Source organism: Poromitra crassiceps, assembly GCF_964638095.1.
Source record: "Poromitra crassiceps genome assembly, chromosome: 12".
Taxonomy (NCBI): domain Eukaryota; kingdom Metazoa; phylum Chordata; class Actinopteri; order Beryciformes; family Melamphaidae; genus Poromitra; species Poromitra crassiceps.
Genome location: NC_139632.1, coordinates 48,791,701 through 48,817,920, shown reverse-complemented (window position 1 = coordinate 48,817,920; position 26,220 = coordinate 48,791,701). Strand labels below are relative to the sequence as shown.

General features: G+C 46.3%; 1 protein-coding gene across 1 annotated transcript; it reads right to left on the bottom strand.

Moving 5' to 3' along the window:
- Positions 1–3,808: 3,808 nt before the first annotated feature.
- On the bottom strand, positions 3,809–23,106 carry LOC310786965 (EF-hand calcium-binding domain-containing protein 7-like; the record flags this gene model as incomplete). The annotated part of the gene is made up of 13 exons (XM_083648296.1): positions 3,809–3,833; positions 3,923–4,155; positions 6,280–6,489; positions 7,393–7,541; positions 11,804–11,937; positions 12,351–12,514; positions 12,644–12,753; positions 13,410–13,551; positions 16,151–16,272; positions 19,776–19,998; positions 21,479–21,565; positions 22,377–22,588; positions 22,953–23,106. The coding sequence occupies 13 exons, from the start codon at positions 23,104–23,106 to the stop codon at positions 3,809–3,811; spliced, it is 1,965 nt and encodes a 654-aa protein (XP_083504422.1).
- Between the last annotated feature and the right edge of the window lie 3,114 nt (positions 23,107–26,220).

Sequence of the window (26,220 nt, the reverse complement as noted above, 5' to 3'; positions counted from 1 at the left end):
GACTGAAATTCCTTCCACATTGGTCACAGTGGTATCGTTTCTCTTCAGTGTGGATATGTTGGTGTTGGACACATGAATTTAAGTGACGAAATCTCTTCCCACATTTATCACACCAGTAGGGTTTATCTTCAGTGTGAGTCAGTTGATGTGACGTTAGATGATGGGGCTGCTTGAAAGATTTCCCACACAGCTGACAGGAGTAAGGTCTCTCCTCTGAGTGAATAGTCATGTGATTCCTCAAGGTCCTAAGTTCTGTGAATGCTTTGTCACACTGCTGACAGGAGTAAGGTCTTTCCCCGTGAATTCTCTGATGCATCTTTAAATCCCTAAGTGTTTTGAATGCTTTGTCACACTGCTGACAGGAGTGAGGTTTCCCATCAATATGAATGAATTTATGTTTTATTAGGCCACCTAACTGTGTGAAAGACTTCCCACACAGCTGACAGGAGTATGGTTTCTCTCCTGAGTGAACTCTGTAATGAACCTTTAACTCTTTACGTGTTCTGAATGCTTTGTTACACTGCTGACAGGAGTAAGGTTTGGGTTTATTGTCCGAGTGAACTATCTGATGTATCTTTAACTGTTGACGTGCTTTGAATGCTTTGTCACACTGTTGACAGGAGTAAGGTTTCTCATCTGAGTGAAATCTCAGATGAAGCTTTAAGTTATCAAGTCTTGGGAATGCTTTGTTACACTGCTGACAGGAGTAAGGTTTCTCCTCTAAGTGAACACACTGATGACGATTTAAGGTTCCTGGTGTTTTGAATGTTTTATCACACTGCTGACAGGGGTGACGTTTGGGTCCGTGGGTGTCGCTCTGTTTCAATAGAGAAATAAGTAAAGAATCAGTACAGTGTCTGTGTGTGTTGCAACATCAGTGATACAACAGTGATATTTTTCTCACCTCTGCTGAAGAATTTATTTCAACGTTCCTCCTCTCCTCTGCCAGATGTCTCTCTTCCCGCCAATCAGCTCTGACATAATCAAACAGATACAGATAGGTAAGACAGGAAGACAGGGAACATCCACAAAAACAACAATCATTTCAAATATAGCCGCAAGCGGCAATACCAGGGGTTCAAGGCTTGAACAAATGCTTAAGAAAGAAGAAAAGCACTTTCTGGATGTGGAATGTATTATGTGATGTCATAGTTGAGCAATTGCAGTATGGAGTGAGCTACAGTCGTCCAGTTAAATAGTATCGCCAACGAATTGGAGGAAACGGTACACCTACTCCATGCGTGAACTGCTCACCTACAGATGCGTACACTTTTGTTACACGAGATTGAGTCGCACAGGTCAACTGCTGACGCATTGAAGCGGCTTCGCAACTTAAAGTCCCTGGAAACCAGAAATATTTTATTATTATTTAGCATTTTGAGTTCATCACATCACAGGAGCCTATGTTAATAAGCCACCAGCCAAATTTGAACGATGATGAACGTCGCAAAGTATATAAATTTAGGTTTGACAGTCTGGCAAAAGTAATGAGAATCAATTATTTTTTAGAGTGTATTTTCTCCCGCGGACTGTGTGGGCGTGTCCCGTCTGCAGCAGGGAAATTTCCCTCTCTCTCTCTCTCCGAGAGAGAGATGGTGTGTGTGTGTGTGTGTGTGTGTGTGTGTGTGTGTGTGTGTGTGTGTTAGGGATGTCGAAGGTTAACCGTTAACCGGTTAACCGCCGACAACGTCATTGGTCGGTTAAGCATGTCGGTCAAACGGTTAATTTGCATATTAAATTGGCATACAACGTGTTGCCAATATGGTGTTTTTTTTCCCTCCTTCGCGGTAAGCAACAATGTTAACTAGCCTAAGTAGTTACTGTAGCAGCATTATATAGGAATTAAAAGCTCCTGCCACTGCCAGAACAACATTCATTTAGAGAAAGGCTTTTCCAAATGGAAAAGCAGTGTGCACTGTCCGCCTCTCCCCCCGCGTGCGAGATGTGCTCTGTGATAAACTCAGCTCCACACATGCGCCACACCCCCGCCTCCCCTCTGCTTTGACCAGACGGGAGAAGACGCCCTGCCCTGTGCAGAGTCAGACTACAGCGAGCCAGTCAGTCATGCTCCTTCTGTGTTCCAGCCGCAGCCGCTGTCATGAGACCATGAGGTTACTTTCAATGACGCGTTTCAAAACAAGCTGCGTCTTCCACATCGATTCACTGAGGAATCCACACTTTTACCGTAAATTGAGTTCTCTCCGGGTCTGTCTGTCTCTCAGGTGTAATAATCCCACAACGATTACAGCAAGAGTGAGAATGCTCTTCTAAACACATCGGCTATTAATATAGGCTATAATTATTTCTCTGCATCTCATATTAGATCGGTAAAAAGTTTGGACAGCCTGCCTCATTTGTTCATCCTCCCGAGTCCCGCAATGCTGACAGCTGTCAGCGTGCGGACTTGCTGCACTCGTCGTCATGTCGTGCAGCCGGACACACAGAGAGCATAAGCCACTTACAGCCCTCGTCGCAGATAAAGAGAGAGAGGGAGAAGCGTGGAGAGAGAAGCAAACTATTTTTTTGCAGATCTCAAAAGCAGGTAAACCACTGTTGAATTAGTGAGAATGTCAGAAGGAGAGAGCAATAAGCGCTTCGTCAGTGCGCCCTGCAGCGTGAAGGCTTGGGGCGGTGTCTTGATGTGCTATTCAAAGTGGAAATTCGTTCAATTAGCGACACGTTTCGTTCTGAGCTTTTAAAATTAGTTTCTGCTGGTTTTATTAGACTATTTACGACACATGCAGTAAGATAATTCATTTAAGAATTGTGAGCGTGAGTATGGGTTTTTTTCCTCGTAATTCCCCCTTCTGCAAATGCGTGCAGCTCCTATCATAGCCTATCCGAGGAATGTTTTTGTTTAGATGGCTGGAGGATTTAACTTGTCTTCTCGTTTTGTTAATGTGTTTTTTTCTGCTTGTAGATGTAAAAATAAACGCTTTCTACTGAAAAAAAATCAAGCATTTGGTAGGCCTAAAGTTTAATGGGGCACAGACAGTAAAATAGCGCATTTTAATCTTCTCGGTTAACCGACAGTTGTCGGCTAATGAGTGTCGGTTGTCGGTCAAGAAAAATTATGATTTTCGACATCCCTAGTGTGTGTGTGTGTGCGCGTGTGTGTGTGTGTGTGTGTGTGTGTGTGTGTGTGTGTTGCTTCGCGCATAGCGTACTGACTGACGGTCATCTGTCTATCTGTCTGCACGCGCGCACACACACACCACACACACAGCAGCGCTGTGCACTCGCAGGCAGAGGAGAGCTCTCCCTCTCAAGGTTTCTACACACCGCCGACGAGTAAGCGATAAACTCGCAGATAGACAGATAGACAGATAGATAGATGCTGGTTCTTAAAAGAGCCTTTGTGTTGACGCAATGCGTAGTTAGCTAGCTGCAAAAATGTGTGGGACCACTAGAACTCTGAAGAGAGATGGAGGCAGAATGTGCGGGGCTGCGGGTTGCGCGTGTACAAAGGTTATATAGAGCTTATGACGTCATAAGCTCCTGCATTTTAGCAGCTCGCGCACTGCTCTCTTCAATGAGGAAGTATCTTGTAGAATCTTGTAGAAAAGTGTCGATTTTAAGGCTTTGGGTTGAAAGTAATGTATAATAATTTCGGAGACACACAATTACTAACATAAGACCCTAAATAATATAGTTAGAACGTTTTTGTGGATTTTGGTTTCCAGGGACTTTAAAAATTTGGAAAGAAATCAGCCAACATGACTTTTTATGCAAATGATAGCCATTTTCTAACTCATTGTTCACAGTTTGATGCTGAATACTTGAGTATTGAGTACTATTCCATCCCCCTCTACCTGCGGACCACCTCCTGATTACTGGGGGGGTTCAGATGTGAGGAGAATACATCCTGCTATTCCACTCTTTACTTCAGAGTACTACTTCAGTGTCCATCGTGTCTCCTTACCTTTGAGCAGGCTGGCAGGGGGTTCTCTGGTTGCGTTTAGGGGTAACACTCTTGTTCCTATGTGCAGACTCTTTGTTCCTGGCCTCCCTGTGACCTAATTTCCTGTCTCCACAGATGGGAGATTCCTTTCTCGACCGATGACCACTCTCCATCCGTGGACTTGTCAGCCGTGCTCCATTTCCCAATGTCACACTCCGCATTTTCCTGTCCAGATACGCCCTGCCCAGCTCTGTCTTCAGGACATCTGGGAGGATCAGACAGGGTCTCCTGATACAGGAAGGAACAGAGAGAGAAGCAATCAACCTTCCTATAATAGAACTGTCACCTCAGGGGCGTCTGATTAGTGTAGAGCAGTGGTTCCCAAACAACGGGCCCCGGACCAGTGCCGGACCAGTGCCGGACCAGTGCCGGTCCGCAAAGCATTTGCTGCCAGGCTATGAGGCTATATGATTCAGCAGGCAGCAGTACTGTCATTAATCATTGTGCTTTTTTCCAGCACGCATTAAAAAGATGCCATGCTGGATTGGTTAATTTGCACGTCAGGTTACAATGCACACCTCTTTTGTGTAGAAAAAAGATGATTAAGTGAAATCATAAAGTGTTCAAAACGCATTTCTATCTTGTGGCCATCCACAATGATATGTAGGCTATCGATTTGAAGAAACAAACATGAGAGGGGAAGAGAAAAAATGAACAGGCTGTGCGGTGTGTGGGACACACATTGCTGAGTTAATGTTTTCATATTATCTTCATGCCAGGAAAATACGCCCTGTGTATTTGATACTGTATCCAAACATATGAACTATGTGTTAAATATGCAATCGCCCAACCCCCCCACCCCCACGCGGTCGGCAGCAATATTGTCAATTTTAAACCGGTCCACGGTACAAAAAAAGTTGAGATGCCCTGGTGTAAGTAATACTTTATTTAGAGTGGTATAGGGTAGAGTGGTGTCGAGGTAAACGCACTCGCCTACCACCGCGCAGACCTGGGTCCAATTCCCGGTAGTGGTATTTTCGGCTTGGTTCTCGAGATACGCAAAGGACAGAGAGAGAGACAGACTCTATTGCAATTATAGTATAGATATTGATAGGCTAGTGAATGCTCAGACTATTGTCTTCCATGCATGAAGTGTTGTCACAGTTTCGACAAGAATAACGTTGTTGCAGCAGTGAGCATTAAACACTGATTTGCATCTCTCCGTTTTGCACTGAAAACTATTTACACACATTTATTATTATTTATTTTACGTTTCTTTCCTTTGTTCCCAAAATGTTTGTAGGGGCGGCAATACGGTTAGATAACTTCAAGTTGTGTTAAATACAGTAGGTTTTATTTTTTATGCCGTAAAACTGCTTTCAAAAAATAAAACGAAAGATTTGTATCATCATTTCAACGTGTAATGTAGTTTTATTTTTGTTCAAATTGATTTTTCTAAACTTGGTATCGAAAAAAGTATCGTTCAGGAACCGGTATCAAAGTCAAGGTATCGTATCGGTATAAAAAAAAATCTTAACGATACCCAGCCCTAACTAGCGCCTCCTCTGTTTGGTCAGGGCGCCTGTTTAGGGGGAAGGGAACTGAGGGGAATAGCATGATCCTCCCACATAGAGTAGTGGGCTGGAGTAGCTTGAAGACCTGGTTGCTTGTTTTTCTCATGAGATCTGAGCACTCTGAAAAATAATTTCTGGACGACAATTCAGATGATGCTCTGACCAATTCAGATTGAATTTAAGCACAGATGCATAGTGAAACAGTTTGGTAAAAAACATTTAAAAAAAAAAAAAAAAATGCACGACAATTGCAGTCACAAGACTGATTTCCATTGTTAGTCCCCCTGCCAGATGATACAGGCTTAGAGTCCTGAATAGGGGTAAAAAGTAACATAGCGCAACAAAAACATATTTAAAATGTAAACACAATACAAAGTGCAAGTATGCAGAGAAATAGTCTGCATACTTGCAGACTATTACTCCCTCTCTTATTTATTTTTACCAGGCAGGCACATTTTGTAATCGCACTTTTGCGTGTAAGTATTTGTGTAACGGGTGTCTTGCTTTGGGGAAAAACATAAAAAGTAGTCTGCCTCCGATTGGCTTGGCCTGACGATGACGTTTCACCCTCGCTAAAAAGAAGAGTGAAATGATTGGTATGGTAATGACTTGGTTAGACTCTTTGCCTGCTAATTGAACGACTTCCCCAATTCAGTAGTTCCCTGTTGGGCCATTCTTTTGAGTAGCTTCTGTTGCTATGAGACTGGATACGAACGTTGCATATCAATTACAAGCTGGGTGAATGGTGGAAGAATAAGAAGAATAAGGCATTTTTAGGTTTGAATTGGTTTGTTTGTTGTGTACCTTGTTGGCTATGAGGGAGGAGATCCTGTGCTCTCCTCTGTAGGTGTAGATGAGGACGCTGTCTTGTCCCCTCAGCGGCCTGGCCTCTGCCCTGGCTACGATGGACTTCTGGAGAGCCTGGTTCAGCAGCCTGGGGCCTGAATCCACACTGAGCGGCTGGACCGAGGGCTGTGTGCCTTCACAGTGCACATCTATCTGGAACGGACAAGCCTGACGGGGTGTAGGGTGGAAGAGTTTATGCAACCAGTTAGTAGGGTTTAGGTGAGTTATACGATATGTGTATGTGTGTGTGTGTGTGTGTGTGTGTGTGTGTGCGCGCGTGTGTGTGTCCCGGTGTAGTATCAGCAAATCACAAGGCTTTGTTCTTGGACCCCAAGAGGAACACGAAAAAAACACGATTTGAGACGGACAAGCCCGTCTTTATTGTCACACGGTTACACATCAACACATGCACGGAGGGCCACAACACACACATGCTGACGGTGGCCGGTGAAATTTGTCCTCTGCATTTAACCCATCCTGGCTTTGTCCTTTCCTCCGGGGGGCAGGCCAGGAGCAGTGGTCGCTAGGAAGGAACGGGCATGGCAGTTTTGATGAAGTCTTTTTGGATTTCCCCTCCGTTTTTCTCCCCAATTGTACTTGGCCAATCCCCCCTGCTGTGCCGCTCACTGCTCCGCCCCCTCTGCAGGAGAGTTGTAGACTAGCACCATGCTTCCTCCGATACAGGTGGAGTCGCCACCCGCTTCTTTTCATCTGACAGCGAGGAGTTTTACCGGCAGGACGTAGCGCGTGGGAAGATCACGCTATTCCCCCCACTTCCCCTCCCCCCGGACAGGCGGCCCCGACCGACCAGAGGAGGCACTAGTGCTGCAGCGACCAGCACACACATCCTTTAATCCGGCTTCTCACCCGCAGACACGGCCAACTGTGCCTGTATTGGACGCCCCGACCAAGCCGGAGGTAACACGGGGGCTCGAACTTGCGACCCCCGTGTTCGGGAATCTACCGCTGCAGTACCCGGACGCCCACGCGGATGGGAGTTGAATTCAGTTGCTAGTTGGGTTGAATGAGTTCTGTAAGGTAGCGATGTGCTTTCCATTGTGTGAGCACCACCTCCAGCAGCTCCAGGGCACGGTTGTAGCCCATGGCTTCCAGGGTGATCCACAGGTCTGCGGGGTCTCCGTCTTTCTCTGTGGCCTCCATCAGGTTCAGCTCCATGAAGCCCTGCCGCGTCAGCTGGTTCCTCCTCGTGTCAAAGTTTTCTGTGAGCCCCCAAAAAACAAACATGAGCTCTAAAAAACAACAACAACAAGCAACCCAAACAAACCGAATGCAAACCAAATTCATTACACGCACATACTGATCACAAGGAGACTCATCTACACTACCAGGCATCTATCTACACTTGAGTTTTCACCCAGTTTATTGCAAAATAGATTAAAATAGGTGTGTGTCAAACCGATGAAGTGTGACGTGAAGTGTGTGATATGTGCTTTAGTCCAGTGGTTCTGAAATGGGGGTCCGGGGACCCCCAGGGTTCCTTGAGGGGGGTTCCAGGGGGTCCCCATTGTGTTACTTCCATTCATAAGTAACACAATGACTATTTTGGTCATGGGTTTTATGCACTTTCTGTAATAAAACATCTAAAAGCACCAATCTTATTATCATACTGTATGTGGGACCGTGGGACAAAATCCTATCAAATGGGGGTCCGTGGTCTAATTTCTGTCAGTTTAGGGGTCCCTCATGTGAAAACATTTGAGAACCACTGCTTTAGTCCATACTGCCTATACAATGCCACAGAGACGTCTTTTCAACCTGTATTTACCTAGGGTAGGTTTGTTTACTCTCATTTTTCCAACACCCTGCTGAACATTGGAACAGTTATGCTCTTCTAATGCTGGCTGTACTGCAACTTAGTTAGGAATACTCAATTCCAATTCCACCATCAGACGCTTTGACACTGTTAGATGTCTTCAGTGATGTTCTGAAGTGACTTTTTTCCAGTCCATAAAAAGGACTGATCAATCAAAATCAAAACGCAATAATTATCACGGCTGCACTGCATTATGGTCTGTTGAGGCTATGGTAGGTGGAGAAGCTGGTCTCTCTGCCTCTTACGATGGATTTCTGTTGAACATCTATGGGAAATGATGGAAAATGCTACGTCTATAAAATCACGCCCTTACTCTTTGATTGTGAGGGTCAGACACCCAAACCTGACATTTACACTTTGTTGTAGATTGTTGACAGTCAAACTCCATGTAGCTGCACTGGAAATATGTCAAATATGTCAACAACACGTCACATTGCCTGTTTGGCCAGGAATATGAAAAATACACTTCCAAACAACAAAGTGGACCAAGAAGTGCAAGAACATTGTGAATAGCTGTTTTTAGTAGTGGTTTTAGGGTGGAGTCTCTGTTTAATTTTGCAGAATGTACACACATACAACATATATTATTCTCTACTTTAAATGTAGAATCCTGGCTTGCCTCTGGCCAGTGACACTTAGGAAAGACTAGGTGACAACCAAGTATAGTTTGGTGACGAGCTGGAGAGACAGTTGACGGCCGGAGAGACGGCAACCCGGTACGGGATGGGATTAGCACCCCATCTTGGCTCTCTCGTGAGGGAGAAATCCACAAACGCTACGGATTAGCCTTCTGAAAATCTGCGCAAGATCGGCGCGGCCTGGGGTCCTCCAGGCTAGAGCGAGGTGCTCGACGCAGGTAAATGACGTGCAGCGCACAGGCCCTCTTGAGGCGTCCTTGAGGCATCCCTTCAGCCTCTGGATTGCCTTTGTCATGAGGGGGGTCTGGTGAGACGAAGGAGGAGCACGGCCGGGAGAAACCCACAGAGCCTAGATCCTCCATGCACCGAAGGGCCAATACTGCGGCGTAGCACTAGCTCTATTGCAGCGGATTGGGTTCTCTTTTACCCCTCCCGCGGGCAACGTTGCAGATAGAGTAGTAAGGCTGATCCGTAGCGGCTTCTGGGACGTGAGTCGGGGTCTTAATTGGCCTCGGCTGGGTCTACTGGGCGAGGGTGTATGATGTTGACAGACCCGAAACACCTTACGACCCCAGATAACATCACTGATGACACGTCCTAGCGCATGCGGTAGCAGTGTATTTGAGAATGTAGAATCCTGGCTTGCCTCTGGCCAGTGACACTTAGGAAAGACTAGGTGACAACCAAGTATAGTTTGGTGACGAGCTGGAGAGACAGTTGACGGCCGGAGAGACGGCAACCCGGTACGGGATGGGATTAGCACCCCATCTTGGCTCTCTCGTGAGGGAGAAATCCACAAACGCTACGGATTAGCCTTCTGAAAATCTGCGCAAGATCGGCGCGGCCTGGGGTCCTCCAGGCTAGAGCGAGGTGCTCGACGCAGGTAAATGACGTGCAGCGCACAGGCCCTCTTGAGGCGTCCTTGAGGCATCCCTTCAGCCTCTGGATTGCCTTTGTCATGAGGGGGGTCTGGTGAGACGAAGGAGGAGCACGGCCGGGAGAAACCCACAGAGCCTAGATCCTCCATGCACCGAAGGGCCAATACTGCGGCGTAGCACTAGCTCTATTGCAGCGGATTGGGTTCTCTTTTACCCCTCCCGCGGGCAACGTTGCAGATAGAGTAGTAAGGCTGATCCGTAGCGGCTTCTGGGACGTGAGTCGGGGTCTTAATTGGCCTCGGCTGGGTCTACTGGGCGAGGGTGTATGATGTTGACAGACCCGAAACACCTTACGACCCCAGATAACATCACTGATGACACGTCCTAGCGCATGCGGTAGCAGTGTATTTGAGAATGTAGAATCCTGGCTTGCCTCTGGCCAGTGACACTTAGGAAAGACTAGGTGACAACCAAGTATAGTTTGGTGACGAGCTGGAGAGACAGTTGACGGCCGGAGAGACGGCAACCCGGTACGGGATGGGATTAGCACCCCATCTTGGCTCTCTCGTGAGGGAGAAATCCACAAACGCTACGGATTAGCCTTCTGAAAATCTGCGCAAGATCGGCGCGGCCTGGGGTCCTCCAGGCTAGAGCGAGGTGCTCGACGCAGGTAAATGACGTGCAGCGCACAGGCCCTCTTGAGGCGTCCTTGAGGCATCCCTTCAGCCTCTGGATTGCCTTTGTCATGAGGGGGGTCTGGTGAGACGAAGGAGGAGCACGGCCGGGAGAAACCCACAGAGCCTAGATCCTCCATGCACCGAAGGGCCAATACTGCGGCGTAGCACTAGCTCTATTGCAGCGGATTGGGTTCTCTTTTACCCCTCCCGCGGGCAACGTTGCAGATAGAGTAGTAAGGCTGATCCGTAGCGGCTTCTGGGACGTGAGTCGGGGTCTTAATTGGCCTCGGCTGGGTCTACTGGGCGAGGGTGTATGATGTTGACAGACCCGAAACACCTTACGACCCCAGATAACATCACTGATGACACGTCCTAGCGCATGCGGTAGCAGTGTATTTGAGAATGTAGAATCCTGGCTTGCCTCTGGCCAGTGACACTTAGGAAAGACTAGGTGACAACCAAGTATAGTTTGGTGACGAGCTGGAGAGACAGTTGACGGCCGGAGAGACGGCAACCCGGTACGGGATGGGATTAGCACCCCATCTTGGCTCTCTCGTGAGGGAGAAATCCACAAACGCTACGGATTAGCCTTCTGAAAATCTGCGCAAGATCGGCGCGGCCTGGGGTCCTCCAGGCTAGAGCGAGGTGCTCGACGCAGGTAAATGACGTGCAGCGCACAGGCCCTCTTGAGGCGTCCTTGAGGCATCCCTTCAGCCTCTGGATTGCCTTTGTCATGAGGGGGGTCTGGTGAGACGAAGGAGGAGCACGGCCGGGAGAAACCCACAGAGCCTAGATCCTCCATGCACCGAAGGGCCAATACTGCGGCGTAGCACTAGCTCTATTGCAGCGGATTGGGTTCTCTTTTACCCCTCCCGCGGGCAACGTTGCAGATAGAGTAGTAAGGCTGATCCGTAGCGGCTTCTGGGACGTGAGTCGGGGTCTTAATTGGCCTCGGCTGGGTCTACTGGGCGAGGGTGTATGATGTTGACAGACCCGAAACACCTTACGACCCCAGATAACATCACTGATGATGTTGCGGTAGCAGTGTATTTGAGAAAAAAATCTACTGGAGACTAATTGCCTTAATTTGCTTTTCAATGCAATCACACACAAAAAAACATGTTTTCTCTGTAACCTCTGCCTTTCACAAATGAGCTTGTAACAATTTGATGGTTAGGATCATACACTGCCATAGAGTTTATTTATGATGCTTACCTTGAGAGAGGGTGCCTCCATTCATAATTTGTTGGGAAATAGTGATTGATGTATTGACTTATGTTACACACACTTATTCACATGGTGGGCAACATTTTTTGGTTTGGCAAATGGGTCAATGCAGATATGACAGTAAGCTGTACGGTATTTCTATCATTGAGAAATATGAGTCCTGATTGTTGGTAACTTGCCCACTAGTGTTGCCTCCAAATGTATCAGAGCCTTCATGAGAATAATGACCTTTGCAGATGGCCCAGGCTTCCTTGTCACACTTCTCTCCACTGGTCCTCAGCTCAAAGAAATTGTACTCCTCCAGACTGAGCAAGCCATTCCCATCCAGGTCTATCACCTCAAATATATCAGACAGCACCTCCCTGTGGCAGAAACACAGAAACACATTAGAGGTGTATTATAATATGTACTGTAGATATAACGTCCATCCATCCATCCATCCTCCCCCCTCACCTGAACGGGACACGCCACCTTTTTCTTTTAGCAGCATTTCCAACATTACCCATCTTCATTTTTCATTGTATTTTAGATATCCATTTAGCTCACTTACGCATCATAACCTATGACATGACAACTGAACAAAATATTGTTGGTGGATTTTTATACTACTGCTAATGGCATGCACACACACACAAGCACACACGCGCGCGCGCACACACACACACACACACACACACACACACACACACACACACACACACACACACACACACACACACACACACACACACACACACACACACCTGAACACACACACACCTGAACACACACACACCTGAACTCCCTGGTGAGGTCTAGGTCTCCAGTGTCAGTCCTGTAGACCAAGTCAACTGGTTTCTTAGAAAGCCTCTTCTTGCTCTTCTTCCTCAGCCTGCAGCCGCTGGTGAAGGGCAGCAGGTAGTAGGTCCCAGCACTCAGCTCTCCCTTCCACACATACTTCTGTGGAAACAAAGCAGTTGCAGGATGGTTGTGGGAGCAATCGTTAGTTGGGGGTGGAGGGAAACAAACATGTACAGTATAACATGACAGCATTTTCTTCCAGAAGGTAGTTGGTCCCAAGATCCGTACCTCTTTGTCTCTTGACTCAGTGAAACACACTAAAGTTGAGTCGTCTTTGCTTTCACCTGCTGACATGACAAAAAGTGCTGTGTCCACGGTCATCCAGGATGACGACTTGTCTGAAAGACAAAGACAAGGACAGAGGAAAACACAGTTCACATTTGGATTTCACAATCACATTTCCCAGCCTACGGAATATTATATGACAATTATGCCTAATATGATTGCAAATATGAGAGAAAACGTGAAAGTGTGCATCTTAAAAAGTACTACAGCATTTTTTAAAACATCAATATATCATTGTCAAATTAATTGTCATCCGTTGCTATAATTAACTGTAAACAAATACCTTAGCTCGAGACAATTGGTAGCTTCTCAAAATTAAGACCAAATTCCCTGGTCTAATTTGTTTATGGTAACTATATCAATATCTCTTCAAAACAATGGCAAAGCTGCGGCAACAGTGCAAAAAGTACAGCATATTAAAACGGGACCTCCGTGATGTTACTTTGGGTAGCCTAGTGGTGATAAAAAATATACTTCAGCTGGAGGATCCAGAGTTTGGCAAACAGCTGCCGTACTGGAGTGTCCTTGAGCAAGACACTGAATCCCTATCAGCTGGAGGACTGCTGTTCTGTAGCAGAGTCTAACCTATGACCTCCCTATAGAGAGGAGTTAGTAAGAAGATAATTTCCCTACACCGCAATTAATAAAGCACTGTATGACTGTCTGACTATTCTTAGGGTTTTATCTGTGAGGTAATATGGAGCAGCACCTGGTCTGTGACTGAGGTTGAGTGGCTGGATGGTGAGGTAGACGCTGGTTGCCTGGGGCAGGTGGAGCTGGTACTGCAGAGAGCTGATACTCCCATCATCCTCCAGGAAGAAACAGCCCTTCATGTAACTGTGATGCCACTCCTGGAACAGCGGACAACGACTGCTTAACTGACGGCCCTCGGCATTCATACCAACTGACTAGTGTCCAATAAGCCTGGAAAAGGAATGGTTCTTAAACTGTCCAGACCTGGACCCAATGTGGCTCGCCCACCTTACCCCAGTACTCAAGCCATTTGAAACATCCATGCCCTCTTGTGATGTATGGCATCAATTTGGATTTCACTACAATCCCAACAAAGTCTTTTGGAAGAAAAAAAAACGACTTGTCATGAAAATGCATTTACTCATTCAATAGAAAGCAAAAGTAATTTGCAGTTCTTATTAAAAGGAGAATTGATCTTGTGAAGTATATTTTGGCAAGCAAGAAGTGAATTAAGTAGTCAATCATCACAATGAGGTTACCCACTTAATTGACTTGAACTAAACCTGCTGTTGTGATCATTAACATCACTCCAACCTTCAGGGGGCATATTCATAATTTCATGGCGCATGTCAGTTCAGCAACACTTAATTATTGTTATACTCACGAGTAGCCAGAAGAGGGCAACAGTGTTACACTACATTTCAGAAAAAGGCTGAGGTAAATCTTCTACTTGAACCTGATATGGCAAATTGGAGTGCATTTAACTTTGATAAATATAGCCTTTTCAATGTAAGGCCAGCAGTCATTCAAATTATCAAGAGGCTACTTTGGGGCGATATTTATGAATCCTAATATCTCCCTCATTTCGAAAATCCTGTTGTTTCTTTGTCCACCAGCACAGCTGAAATGAGGTGATAATTTGAAATTGAACAAGAAAATCAAAAGAAGAAAGTTTTCATTCAGCTCACTGGAGACACATAAAATGAAAGTACAGCTGACGTGGACATACAATAAGAGGACATTGAGGACTGAGCAAGTCTGGAATAGGCTATGTATGCTTTTACTGAACAAATAAATCACAGAGTTAAACAAAGAAACAAAGTACCATAAAACACTCTTGCAGAGAAAAGCCATTTTCTCAAAGTATTTATCTTGGGATGTGAGAAACATAAAAGATCAAACCATAACACGTTCAGTGGTTTGTCCAGACGATATTAAATGAGGGGAAATGCCGCGGGCAGCGCCATGCACTCAATAGAGAGAGGGGTCAGCCAGCAGACTAATACAGGCCACTGTCACCTACTCAGGCCCACGTGTCTGATTTACTGCTCAGAGTGCAGCAACATGGCAAAGAAGCCACAACTAGGGCTGCACAATTCATCAAAATATGATTGAAATCGCAATATGGCCAATATATCCAACTTGCATGGAGCTGCAATTTTTTGATAAAGGCAAAATGTGTCAAGTTATCAATTGCAATATCTGCCGACTGCCAATATAATCACAATATGTTTTTGTTTTTTTGCATATCGTGCAGCCCTAGCCACAACCGTAACGCACGCACGCACGCACAGAGCTACCAAAACACCGCCTGCCTCGAGCCACCCACCCCACTCCCCCAATTATCAGCCCCTGAGAGAAGCCAATACAGTGAGAGGAACGTCCCTCAGAGGTCAGAGGTCATCTCTTGACACATATCCTGAGGCTGTCTGGCCCTTTCCAATCTCAACCCGCAGCGTGGACCTCCTGAGAGATGCAGCAAGGGTTGGTAGTTATTTTTTTATTCACCTTTGTGCCACTGTAACGAAAACCGGCTGAGGTTAAGCCCCCCCCCCCCGCCAAAAAAATAATAATACAAACAATACAAATACAAACAATAGAGTGTCTAGCTCTTCCACCCAGGGCCAAAGTCCAATCAAAATGCTTGGTGACAATGACAATGGGAAAGTAGTGGAGTTGGAAGGCCCTGGTCTCTCACAGATTCCCAGGTTTTGTTACTGATGGTACTGATAGCAGATTGTAGAGTCATAATAAAATCATGTCAATCACCCATGGTGTTTTCAGAAGAGAATGATGATCATAAATATTTTCACGGATGACTTGTTACTTTCACAAATCATTTTATTACATTTCATTTCCGTCATCAAGACTGAGTCATTCATTCAAAACAAGATGCACAAACGTCGGTAGAGAGAGAGCATTGCTAACAACGTCTAACGCCGTTTTCAGACTGAAACCCCCAATTGAGATGTGAGACCCCAAAGTCACATGACGACGAGACGCTGTCATCAGTGGGGGACCCAGCAGAAACAAGGCCAGCCCTATAAGACATGCTGCAGCGCCGCATGTACTCCAATGCACTCCAATTAAAATCTAAGTTGACTTTACAACTGTTTTATTTCATTAACTCTGTTTTGCCAGACAGTGGTTCTCTAATAGGGTCTTTCATAAATCATTAGGGCCCAGGTGTTGGCCAGAAAAATTAGGAATAATAACAGTTTATCATTATAAGCACAATGCAAATTGGATTTGCATAAGGTGGTCCATGCCTGCATGTCTGTTTGCGTGCGTGTCTAAAAAGCCTGCTCAATTCACCTTATGTTCCAACACAAGGGTCAGCCAGTTACTTCCTGTGACAGTACTAGTGTAGTGACCAGGTAAAGCAGACGGTGTTTTGAACAGGAAGTCAAACTGGGCCAAGTGGGGCTACATAACGTGAGTAAAAGGACATGGTTTTTGGACTGTAGAGTGAGGTACCTGTAAACTTGAGGGCTCAGGTATTTTGCTGGCCTTAGTGCTGCTGGATGTCATAGTGATGGCGTTAGACAGGGACGACCGTCTGCTACGGGCTGAGGAGGGGCGGGAGGATGACCGGCTGTCTGAGACACACACACACACACACACACACACACACACAAACATGAAAACACCTGCACGAATGCAAGCACAGAAACATGCATGATCCTTCAAACAAATACAAATACATGTTCCATAATTACAACCAATCAATTAACTTGTAATTTGCTACAATAAGACAGATAAGACAGCCTGACTGATTGACAGATTAAGTACAGCCCTTCCATCTCCACACGATAAACACACATCCATAAGAGAGATGAGGATTACAACATGGGTGACATTGTAATCTTATATCTTATCTTGAGTCTTATCAGACGTCCGTTGCTAAGTTAAAGTGAAAACGACTACTTTGTATTTGGATTCAGAGAAAAGTGTGATCTCAAGTTCAACCCCTTTTTAATTAATTGTGGAGGCATTGTAAATTACAAATGGCATAACGAGACCCGCTCAAATCCATTATCTTGCGCAACTTTTCCCCCCTGAACACTAATTGAAGCCAGAAAATATCAAGTCAATAATGAGGGGCCTGATTGTTTTCCAAGGCCGGGAAATCAAGATGCAAAGTAATGTGATGGGCTAAAAAGCAAATTACCATAGCAGGGAAATAAATAGACCCACTATCAAGGTATTTGTCATGGATCTAATTTGTATTGATGACAGTATTTTAATCTAGAGGGCCAAATTGGAACTGCTTTGTGAATGTGGACAAAGATGCACTGAAATGTGGCCTAACAAAAGCTTCGGTGTGAGTTCAGATTGCATTTTTGAGCAGAGTTCGTGCAGTATTCATTCAGCATTGGCAGCTCCCTTGCTCGAATTTAGGGACGCAGCGATGTGAAGATTTTGGCCGATACCGATAACCAATATTAACATTGCTGTTATGGCCGATTACCGATATTTATAGATGTCGATATGATCTGTATAAAAACACATTTCTGTGATAATAACATGTTGTACATACTGAAAAACACATGTAAACACTGTGAATTTGAAAAATTAACATATTTCTTTATTTCCAAAACATTTGGAAAAGCCCAGAAATCATAGATTTACCGCAATGTTTCCTCTCAATGTGATATTAACATTGCAACATCGGACCGATGCTGATATGTTAAAAAATGACTAACATCTGCCGATACTGATATGATTATATCGTGCATTCCTACTAGAATTGAAATAAACACATCCACTATCAGGAAAACGCCATGAAAGTTCATCCACTGGTCGTATATGGCTTACAAAAAAAACAAGACAGAAACAGCAATAGGGCGATTACATCATTTTGCCCATATCTCACCACATAATCCAAAGAGCGGTCGAAAAGCAACAGATTGTGTAGTGAGAATGCCATTAAAACCACAATGAACGCGGGTCTCACCCACATACCTCCGTACAAAACAAAACAAAACAAAAAAAATCCCAGGGAAGCAGTGTCTTAATACTGACAAATCTAGGAGCAAATGAGCAGTCAAAACATTTTTGAGCCCTAAGAAAAGCCCATTCAACATGTGCGGTCACGTAGCAGCAGCTCGTGTCAGAACTCTGTTAAAATGTAACGGGGTATAAATCAATAATGTGGGAGAGAGGCACAATAATGTGATCATCCCCGCCACGATCTCAGATCATCCCCGCCACTATCTCAGAGCTCATTTGTTTTTGCAGCGGTGGTCGGCCCGGCCTAATCCTTCATCATCTCCCCAGTGAGCAGTGCTGGAATCCTCCCCAATCAATAACATGAACACAGACTGACCACTTAAAGCAACCCACTCTATCTTCCCAGCGCTGCCTGTCCCTGGCTCTCTCATCGGGGGGGATCGCCGGTCTTCTCCTCAACCCCCCCCCCCCCCCCCCCCCGGGTCCCGTCGTGACCCAGCCTTTTCATTCACATCCCCGATTCGGCCAAAGAGATCTAATCCTAGTTGTGTCTCACAGGAGAAATCGGACTTCTAATCTGGTGTTGTTTGGTTGGTTCCCTCTGCTGGCAGTGTGGGGCTGAAGCTGGACTGAAAGGCAGCCAATGCTTGTTGACACTATGAAAACATATCTCTTTGGCCGGTGCTCTGCTCTCCCCACAGCATCTTTCACTAGTGTACAAAGGGCTTTTGTCAACCTCTTAATGGCAGACATGATTACCCAAATGACGACGCTTTGCGGCCTCCTCCCTCCAAACACGCTGCCCTAATTGTGTGGCGATTATGATGTATGGAGTGTCTTAATGAGGTGATTTGTCATGGGAGTGAAAAATCGATCAATAACAGAGCTATTACTTATTCCTCAAAACTAATCTGTGAGGCGTATAGGGGCAATGTGCGTGTGTGTGTGTGTGTGTGTGTGTGTGTGTGTGTGTGTGTGTGTGTGTGTGTGTGTGTGTGTGTGTGCATGTGTGTGTGTGTACAAATGGGAATCTGGAGTATGCCTACACAGCCTCTATAGGCTGCTAGTTTGGACATATAGTCAGTAGTGTGCAAATATTAACATTGGCATTATGCATGTTCAACATCCTGTGTTCCTACCATACCTAAGCCATACTCTCTCATAATAGGACTTAACCACACTTTACACACTTGGTCCCTGAACATGAGTACAAAATGTGATTACCGTAATTTTTATTATAATGTAAAGCACTTTGTAAACTTGGTTTTAGAAAAGTGCTATACAAATAAAGTATTGTTATTATTATTATTATTATTATTATTATTATTATTATTATTATTATTATTATTATTATTATTATTATTATTATTACTAGTGCAGTGCTCGTTCCCCAGTTCAAAGTCGATCGAACGTACAGTCCTGGAGATACGTGAAAGCGATGATCTTACTGGTCGAATTGCATGAAAGTCAACACTGCAATTTCTCAGGTTCCCAGACCCTAACCCTAAGGACCCAGGGGTCCAACACCTAACCCTAACCAGACCCTAACCCTAAGGACCCAGGGGTCCAACACCTAAACCCTAACCAGACCCTAACCCTAAGGACCCAGGGGTCCAATGCCTAACCTTAACCAGACCCCACCCCAAGCCTAAACCTAACCAGACCACCCACCCACATGCCTGTCCATTGATTTGTCCATGTCCATTAAATCGGCTTTTTCAGGTAACCTGTGCAATTGTATACCTCGATCATAAAGAATGGGGACATTTTTGCAATTCCTTTGCATTGAATGGATTTAGCTTTACTTTTAATTGTTATTTAGCCCCTTCCCGACAAGCTAGCTAGCATGACATGGTTGGTACCAATGGATGCCTTATGTCTTCTAGTTTCATATGATACCAGGATCTTCACTTTAGCTTCAAAAACGAGACCGCTACAGCCTCTGAAAGACAGTAATATCGGACGCAGACGCAAATTTCAACTGAGGGTGCAAAATATTAAACAGAGGGTGGAATGCACGCTCTTGTACCGCCATAGAACCAGGCCTGTTGGTAATACAAAGTAAACTTTCTCAGGACATCAAAAAAACAACAACACAGTGGCAGTCTTCTTTTGTGTTAGAAATGCTCTGGGAAGCCACATCCTCTACCTTTCTTTAGTGCAGTGTCTGATTCTGTCCTAGGTGTTTCTGGAGGCTGGGGGAGAGGAGCCGCTGGTGCTGAAGATGATGAAGGTGATTCTGACACAGAGCTCTTCGGAGGGCTTTCTGACTGGCTGCCAAAGTTCTGTCTCTTCAGCTCGGCATCGCCCTCAAGCCTCTCCAGAGCGGCCACCTGACACTGCTCTACTGTAGACACCAGCAATCTGCAGAACTGACGGCAACAGGAAACCCGTAGTGAGGGGGATAATGCATGAGCACCGCTTTGAGGCAGTGGAGAGGTGAGGCATTGCCTACAGCAGTGATACTCAACTGGTGGCCCGCGATGGAATTGCACTATTTTTTATTTTTTTACAGTGCACCAGAACGCAAACATGCAAGATACCCGCTGAATAAGTGTCCAAATGTTCATGTCATTCTGGTCAATACTCCACTTCTGTTATAGCATTTCAGTCTGGAATATGGAATATCTTTCAATAATCTATGATTTAGCTGCTAAATTGTCAAATACCGCCGTCTGCTTGCTACCCAGGCACTTAATGTATGTACTAACTTTTTTAGTTTTTATACATCAACAGATAATCTTTAGTAATACTGTGCATGACCATTACACAAGAGGATCCAGCAATGGGCAGCTTGTATTACCGTCTCCGAAAAACAATGCTTTAAGGAGATCTTTTATTTTTAGATCATTGACACTTTGGAATAACCTGCCTCTAAACCTGTGTTGCATTTACAGTAAATTAACATTTAAAAAGAATCTTAAAGTTTATTTAACACTGTAAAGTATCTGTATTTGTTTTTGTTTTCTGTTTCTTTTTTTTCGATGTAATTTTTAGCTATCTTATTTGTTAGTTCATTATGTATTTTGTGTTGAGTACTGACATTTAATAATTTTGCATTTGCAATTGTACTAATTTGTTTGTATGTTTGGACCCCAGGAAGACTAGCTGGTTGCTATGGCACCAGCTAATGGGGATCCTTAATAAAATAAAATCAAAATAAAATCAAAACTTAACCTAACTAACTATCCGGTGTGCACAACATTGTCAGACTAAACTCTGGCTGACACCCCAAAAACCTACAATCTGCTACAGAAAAATGTATATTGTTTGTTTATTAACTGGCCCCTGGCCTTCTATCATTTCACGAAAGTGGCCCTCGGGCAAAGCAAGTTGAGTATCCCTGGCCTACAGCTTGGATGGAGATGAGCAACTGATTAAACCAAGACAGATTTGGAGGCCTTATGTTCCATTGTAAAAAAAAATCACTTAAAACAAATATGGAATGAGACAAAAGCAAAGGCACTTTAAGCACCCCAACTGCACTGCGTCGTAACATTGTCTATTTGTTGCGGCAGATAGTAAAATAGGATTGGAGAATTTGGGAATTTCATACCATCAACCAACAATTGGCTGATGGGTAGACTTGTTGGTATAGTTTGGCTGTAGCTAGAAGATTCTGCTACTCAATTCTCAGGATAACAGCCATTGTTCTTGCTTATTTAGAGCTTGGATGATCAGAAACCATAAGGAGTGAAGTTTAGCGAATACATGACATGTTTGCATGACTGATATGCACTGATAGACTGGGGTAAAACCATGGAAAAATATGTGGATCTCTCTAACGTCGTGTGCCAGGCACAGTGAGCACAGTGATAACAGAGAAAGTAAGACGCAATTTTCCAAACTTACTTCTGCATAGTCCAACTTGCCATCTTTGTTGGTGTCAGCTATTGAGAAAATGGCATTCACCTCCTCAGTGGTCATTTTATCTCCTCTCTGGAAAAATCAACACGTTTCCTTTATGAGTGAAAATATCACAACAAAATCATAGAACAAAATACAGTATACATTAGAGCTCCACTGCCAGCGTTACGTTGCATTGTCATTAGTGTTACTGTTCTCCCTGCTCCACAGAGCGCATTGACTTCGGAATGGATTAAAACAATCAGTTCAACTTATTCCAAAGCGGGAGAACTTGCGTGTCAGCCATCGAGAATTGAAACTCTGAGATTTTTTTCCGCTTGGATCCAACGTGAGCAGTGGAGCAGCTACTGAATCTTTTGCTTTAGGCCAGTGGTTCTCAAATGGGGGTCCAGATACCCCCAGGGGTCCTTGAGGGGGTTCCAGGGGGTCCCCAGCCAAAAGGGGGGTAATTTATTTTCGCTATAAGTCTATTCATAAGTAACACAATGACTATTTTCGTCATGGGTTTTATACACTTTCTGTAATAAAACATCTAAAATCCTATCAAATGGGGGTCCGTGGTCTAATCTTTGTCAGTTTAGGGGTCCTTCATGTGAAAAAAATTGAGAACCACTGCTTTAGGCAGTATGCACCTTGAATGCAACATTGGTGCATTCTCAATTTCTGAGAAAATCCAGTTGGCTAATTGTACTAGTCTATTAATCAATTCACTGAAAAATAACTAAATCTATCTCCAACTGTATCCCTTGCTCTGCTTACCACAGAATACAAAAATAGAAGTTTACATAGACCCAGCCTGCACACTATAATCATGGGGGGGGGGGGGGCACATTCCATCCTCGATCAAATAGTAGCCCATGTGGCTACCAAAGTGGCTACTTACAGTAGTGAGGACCTTATCCAGTTCACTGTGTGAGATATAGCCATCACAATTCACGTCCATCTTTTTGAAAGCCCTCATCAGCTCATTTTCCTCTGTCTGCTTCTCACACTTGAGGATCTCACAGAAATCATCAAAGTTCAGTTTTGATGTTCTTGGGGTCCAGTATTTATTGAGAGTTGCATAGGATGGATTTCTCCCAGCCTGCTGGAGAACTGAATGGGATAAAAGGGATAAGTATTGAATCTATAAGCAGCAAAGGGTGATGACAGGACAACGAACGACAATGGCACGACCATCAACAAAAGGCAAAAGGTTTTGTGTGCTGGTTAAGGTCTTCCTCCATCACTTAGGCTAAATGCTGATCCATTGATTTTCTGACAAATGTTTAAACATGTACATTTATCAGAAGTTATACATTTCCTGCAAACAGGCACTTGGGGATTTCTGTGCCACTGATTACTTTGAAAGCTAAATTGGCAGTATTAGTAACATGACCTAAACTAACTGATACCCTAACTTAGTTATTTAGTTAGCTAGCTAGCTAGTAAATCACTGTATAGTGTTACTATAGCTTACCACGACATAACTGATGTTTGGAGGCGATATTTGTCAAACTAGACTTGAACACAGCTAGGTATGCAGCTCTGCACTGCATGTAGAAAGTCTCTTCATCATCAGGACCACGACACATTTGCAGGCCGCAGGGTTGGGAAGCAGCTTGAAGAGACATCCTTGAGAGAATAGATCAACCTGGTTGTGTTAATGTTAGCTCATTGTGACTGGTTTACCAACTTTGCATCTATTATTATTCGTTCTCTCTCTAGATTAATCTCCGAGCATACAATTTACCTTTTGCTGAAACAAGCACTCGTTAATGGCAGATGAAGTTGTAAAACACCATTGCAGTTTGCTGTTGCTAGGTAAACAAAAAATATCGGTGCGCACCAAAAAAGCACACTGAAGAAACAAGTCACTTCGGCTGTTCCGTCGTATTATTCGTGATAATCTGACGCTGTATTGCTCCAATAACCGCTCATTAACAATACTATTGTAGCGGTTCAGGTAATCCAGGTATTACCTGTAATGTGATGTGCAATAGAAGTGTCTAGATTATTAGCTAGGAACTGATGTGTGGGAGTGTTACCGAGGGGGAACACTAGGTTTGTGGGAACGCTTCCGGTGAAAGAGCATGCGGTGGCAGTCTCCGGTTACCGCCTAGAGGGAAGCAGCTAGCTAACTATGGCGTAGCAACCGCCTAGAGTTGTAATATGACTAACTATAAATAAAGAACCCTGTACCCGCAAGAAGCCTCTGCCTCTTCAATACCAGGAACATTACAATTGGTGTCAGAAGTTAAAACGGTGAATATTGCCTCCAGAATCGGCGAGGTGGTGAACAAGTTCCTGAAGAAAAGTGCGGAACGGAGCCGCCGAAGATGAAGAGGGAGATAGGAGAGGCTGAAGCCGCGGTGTGCGCCGAGATGAGGAATACGGTGGAGGGCGTAAGGGGGATATACAGACGGATGAGAGAGGAATACAGACAGATGAGGAAGAGCCTCGGGCGGGAGGAGAACGACGCCGAACAGGACCCCTCTAACAGACAGGGACCCGGGCGCGGAGCAGCGGCAGCCGAACCGGGCCCCGCTAACGGACAGGGACCCGTGAGCGGAGCAGCGAGAGCCGGGGAAGATCCTGTGCAGCTGGCGCCAGTGAGGAGCGGCGGGCGGGGCCCTATCAAGACGCAGAAGTACGACGGTAAACAGAGTTGGGAGGCGTTTCAGGCCCAATTCGAACTGATAGCGGAGAGTGAGGGCTGGACAAAGCAAGAGAAAGGAACAAAGCTAGCTACGTGCCTGGTGGATGACGCGCGGGCATGCTTGCTACTGCTAAGCCCAGGGGAAAGAGGTGACTATGGAGCACTGGTGGGGGCCCTACAGAGGAGATTCGGCCAGTGTGAGCTGCCGAGTATACAACGCGCCGAACTGTGTAACAGGCACCGGCAGCCTGGTGAGTCACTGCGTGTTTTGGCTAATGACATTGAGACTCTATCAAGGAGGGCATATACGGACATGTTGCCAGAGACGCAGAGTGAACTTGCCAGGGATCAGTTTGTTCGAGCTTTGACCCCGTGTTGGCTGCGCAGGCAGACCCAGCTGGCACGCCCAAGGACGCTGCAGGAGGCGCTGGAGCTGGCATCAGAGAGAGAGATCGTGGGGGCGGTGGCCACGGAGGACGGCACGATGGAGGCCGCCCCCGTGGCGAGAATGGCAGGGGAGGCACGGGAGGAGCCAGCGTGGAAGAGTGCGTTGGTGGAGCAAAGCAGCATGGTGCGGGAGCTATCTGAGTCGGTGCGCCAGTTAAAAGAACAGCTGCTCCGAAGCGCGACCCTGCAGCCCACCCCACGAGACAATACCTGGCCCAGGGGGCCCGGGGCCATGCGCTGCTGGACCTGTGGACGCCCCGGACATCGGGCCAGAGAGTGCCGCGGAGGAGCGTGGAACCAGGGAAACGGCGCGGGGCCGTCTAAGAGGGGCGAGACGGGCCCCCTACGTCATATTCCCTATGGCCACGTCACCGTTGGAGGGGGCCCAGCGGTACAGACGGGGAGGTGGGGCGTCGCCTTCCCCCGAAGCAGACGACATCGCCGGCGCTGTCAACATGCAGAACGGGCCGCACACGATGAACGGCTGCCATGTTCAGGTCCGCCTGCAAGGGAAGCCCTGTGTCGCCCTGGTGGACACGGGGTGTACGGCAACGCTGGTGAACTACAACATGATGCCAGAGGGAGCGCTTCTGGAGCAGCCAGCGGACCAGCTGCTGAGGACAGTATCCGGTGAGTTGATGCCGATGAGGGGAAGGGGGTCCGTGATGATAACTGTGGGGGGACAGACAGTGAACTTTCCGGTATGGGTAGTAGAGATGGCGGGGCCCTGTATCTTGGGGGAGGACTACTTGACGCTAAACCAATGCACAGTAGACCTAGGGAAGAGCACACTGACGTTTGCAGGGGGGCCGGTAGTCCAGATGGGTCACCCTCCCACCGCTCCAGGGGAGCAACCAAACGTCAATAACATCACTGTATACCGCGTCACAGTTGAGCACGGGCCCCACGCGGAGCCGAAAAAGAGACTGTGTTGGACATGTGGAGAGCCGGGCCACGTGGCGAGGTGGTGCAGAAGCGGTCCCGGGAGACGGACCGGGTATGCAGGACAACGACATGGTCAGCAGGGAGCCTGCTGGGCATGCGGCGAGATTGGACACCTGGCTAGAGAGTGTCAAAAGGCTGTCGGGGACCGGAGGGCAGCGGGAGAAGAGAGACGTGCAGGCGGCGGACAGGTGAGACTCTGCTGGACTTGCCGTTCGCCTGGGCACTTAGCCAGAAACTGCACTGCGCCCCCCACGGTTGCTGTGCGGAAAGCCGAGGTGGAGAGCGAGGCCGGTTGTGTTCCCCCTGCTGTCCTGAACACGCCGTCCCCTGGGGAAGGGGGGCGGGAGGACGACCGAGTGCAGGAGGTGGAGGAAGACGAGGAGGACTGTCCAGATGTGGATCTGGAGGACGACAGAGCGACCATCAAGGATGTCGACGTGAGTGAGTGGAAACGCAGGCAGGCGGAGGACGCGGAGATCGGTCCGGTGCTTGCGTGGGTGGCGGCCGGACGCCGGCCCCCTGTGAAGGAGACTCACATGTTTTCCGGTGCCACGAAAGGACTGTGGAACATGTTTTCCGACCTGCGGCTGGATGAAGACGGGCTGTTGGAGAGAACAGAGCACGGGGTAAAAGGGAGGCAGGCGGTTGTACCCGGTTACCTGCGAGAGTTGGCGCTTAAGGGGGCACACAAGGGCCC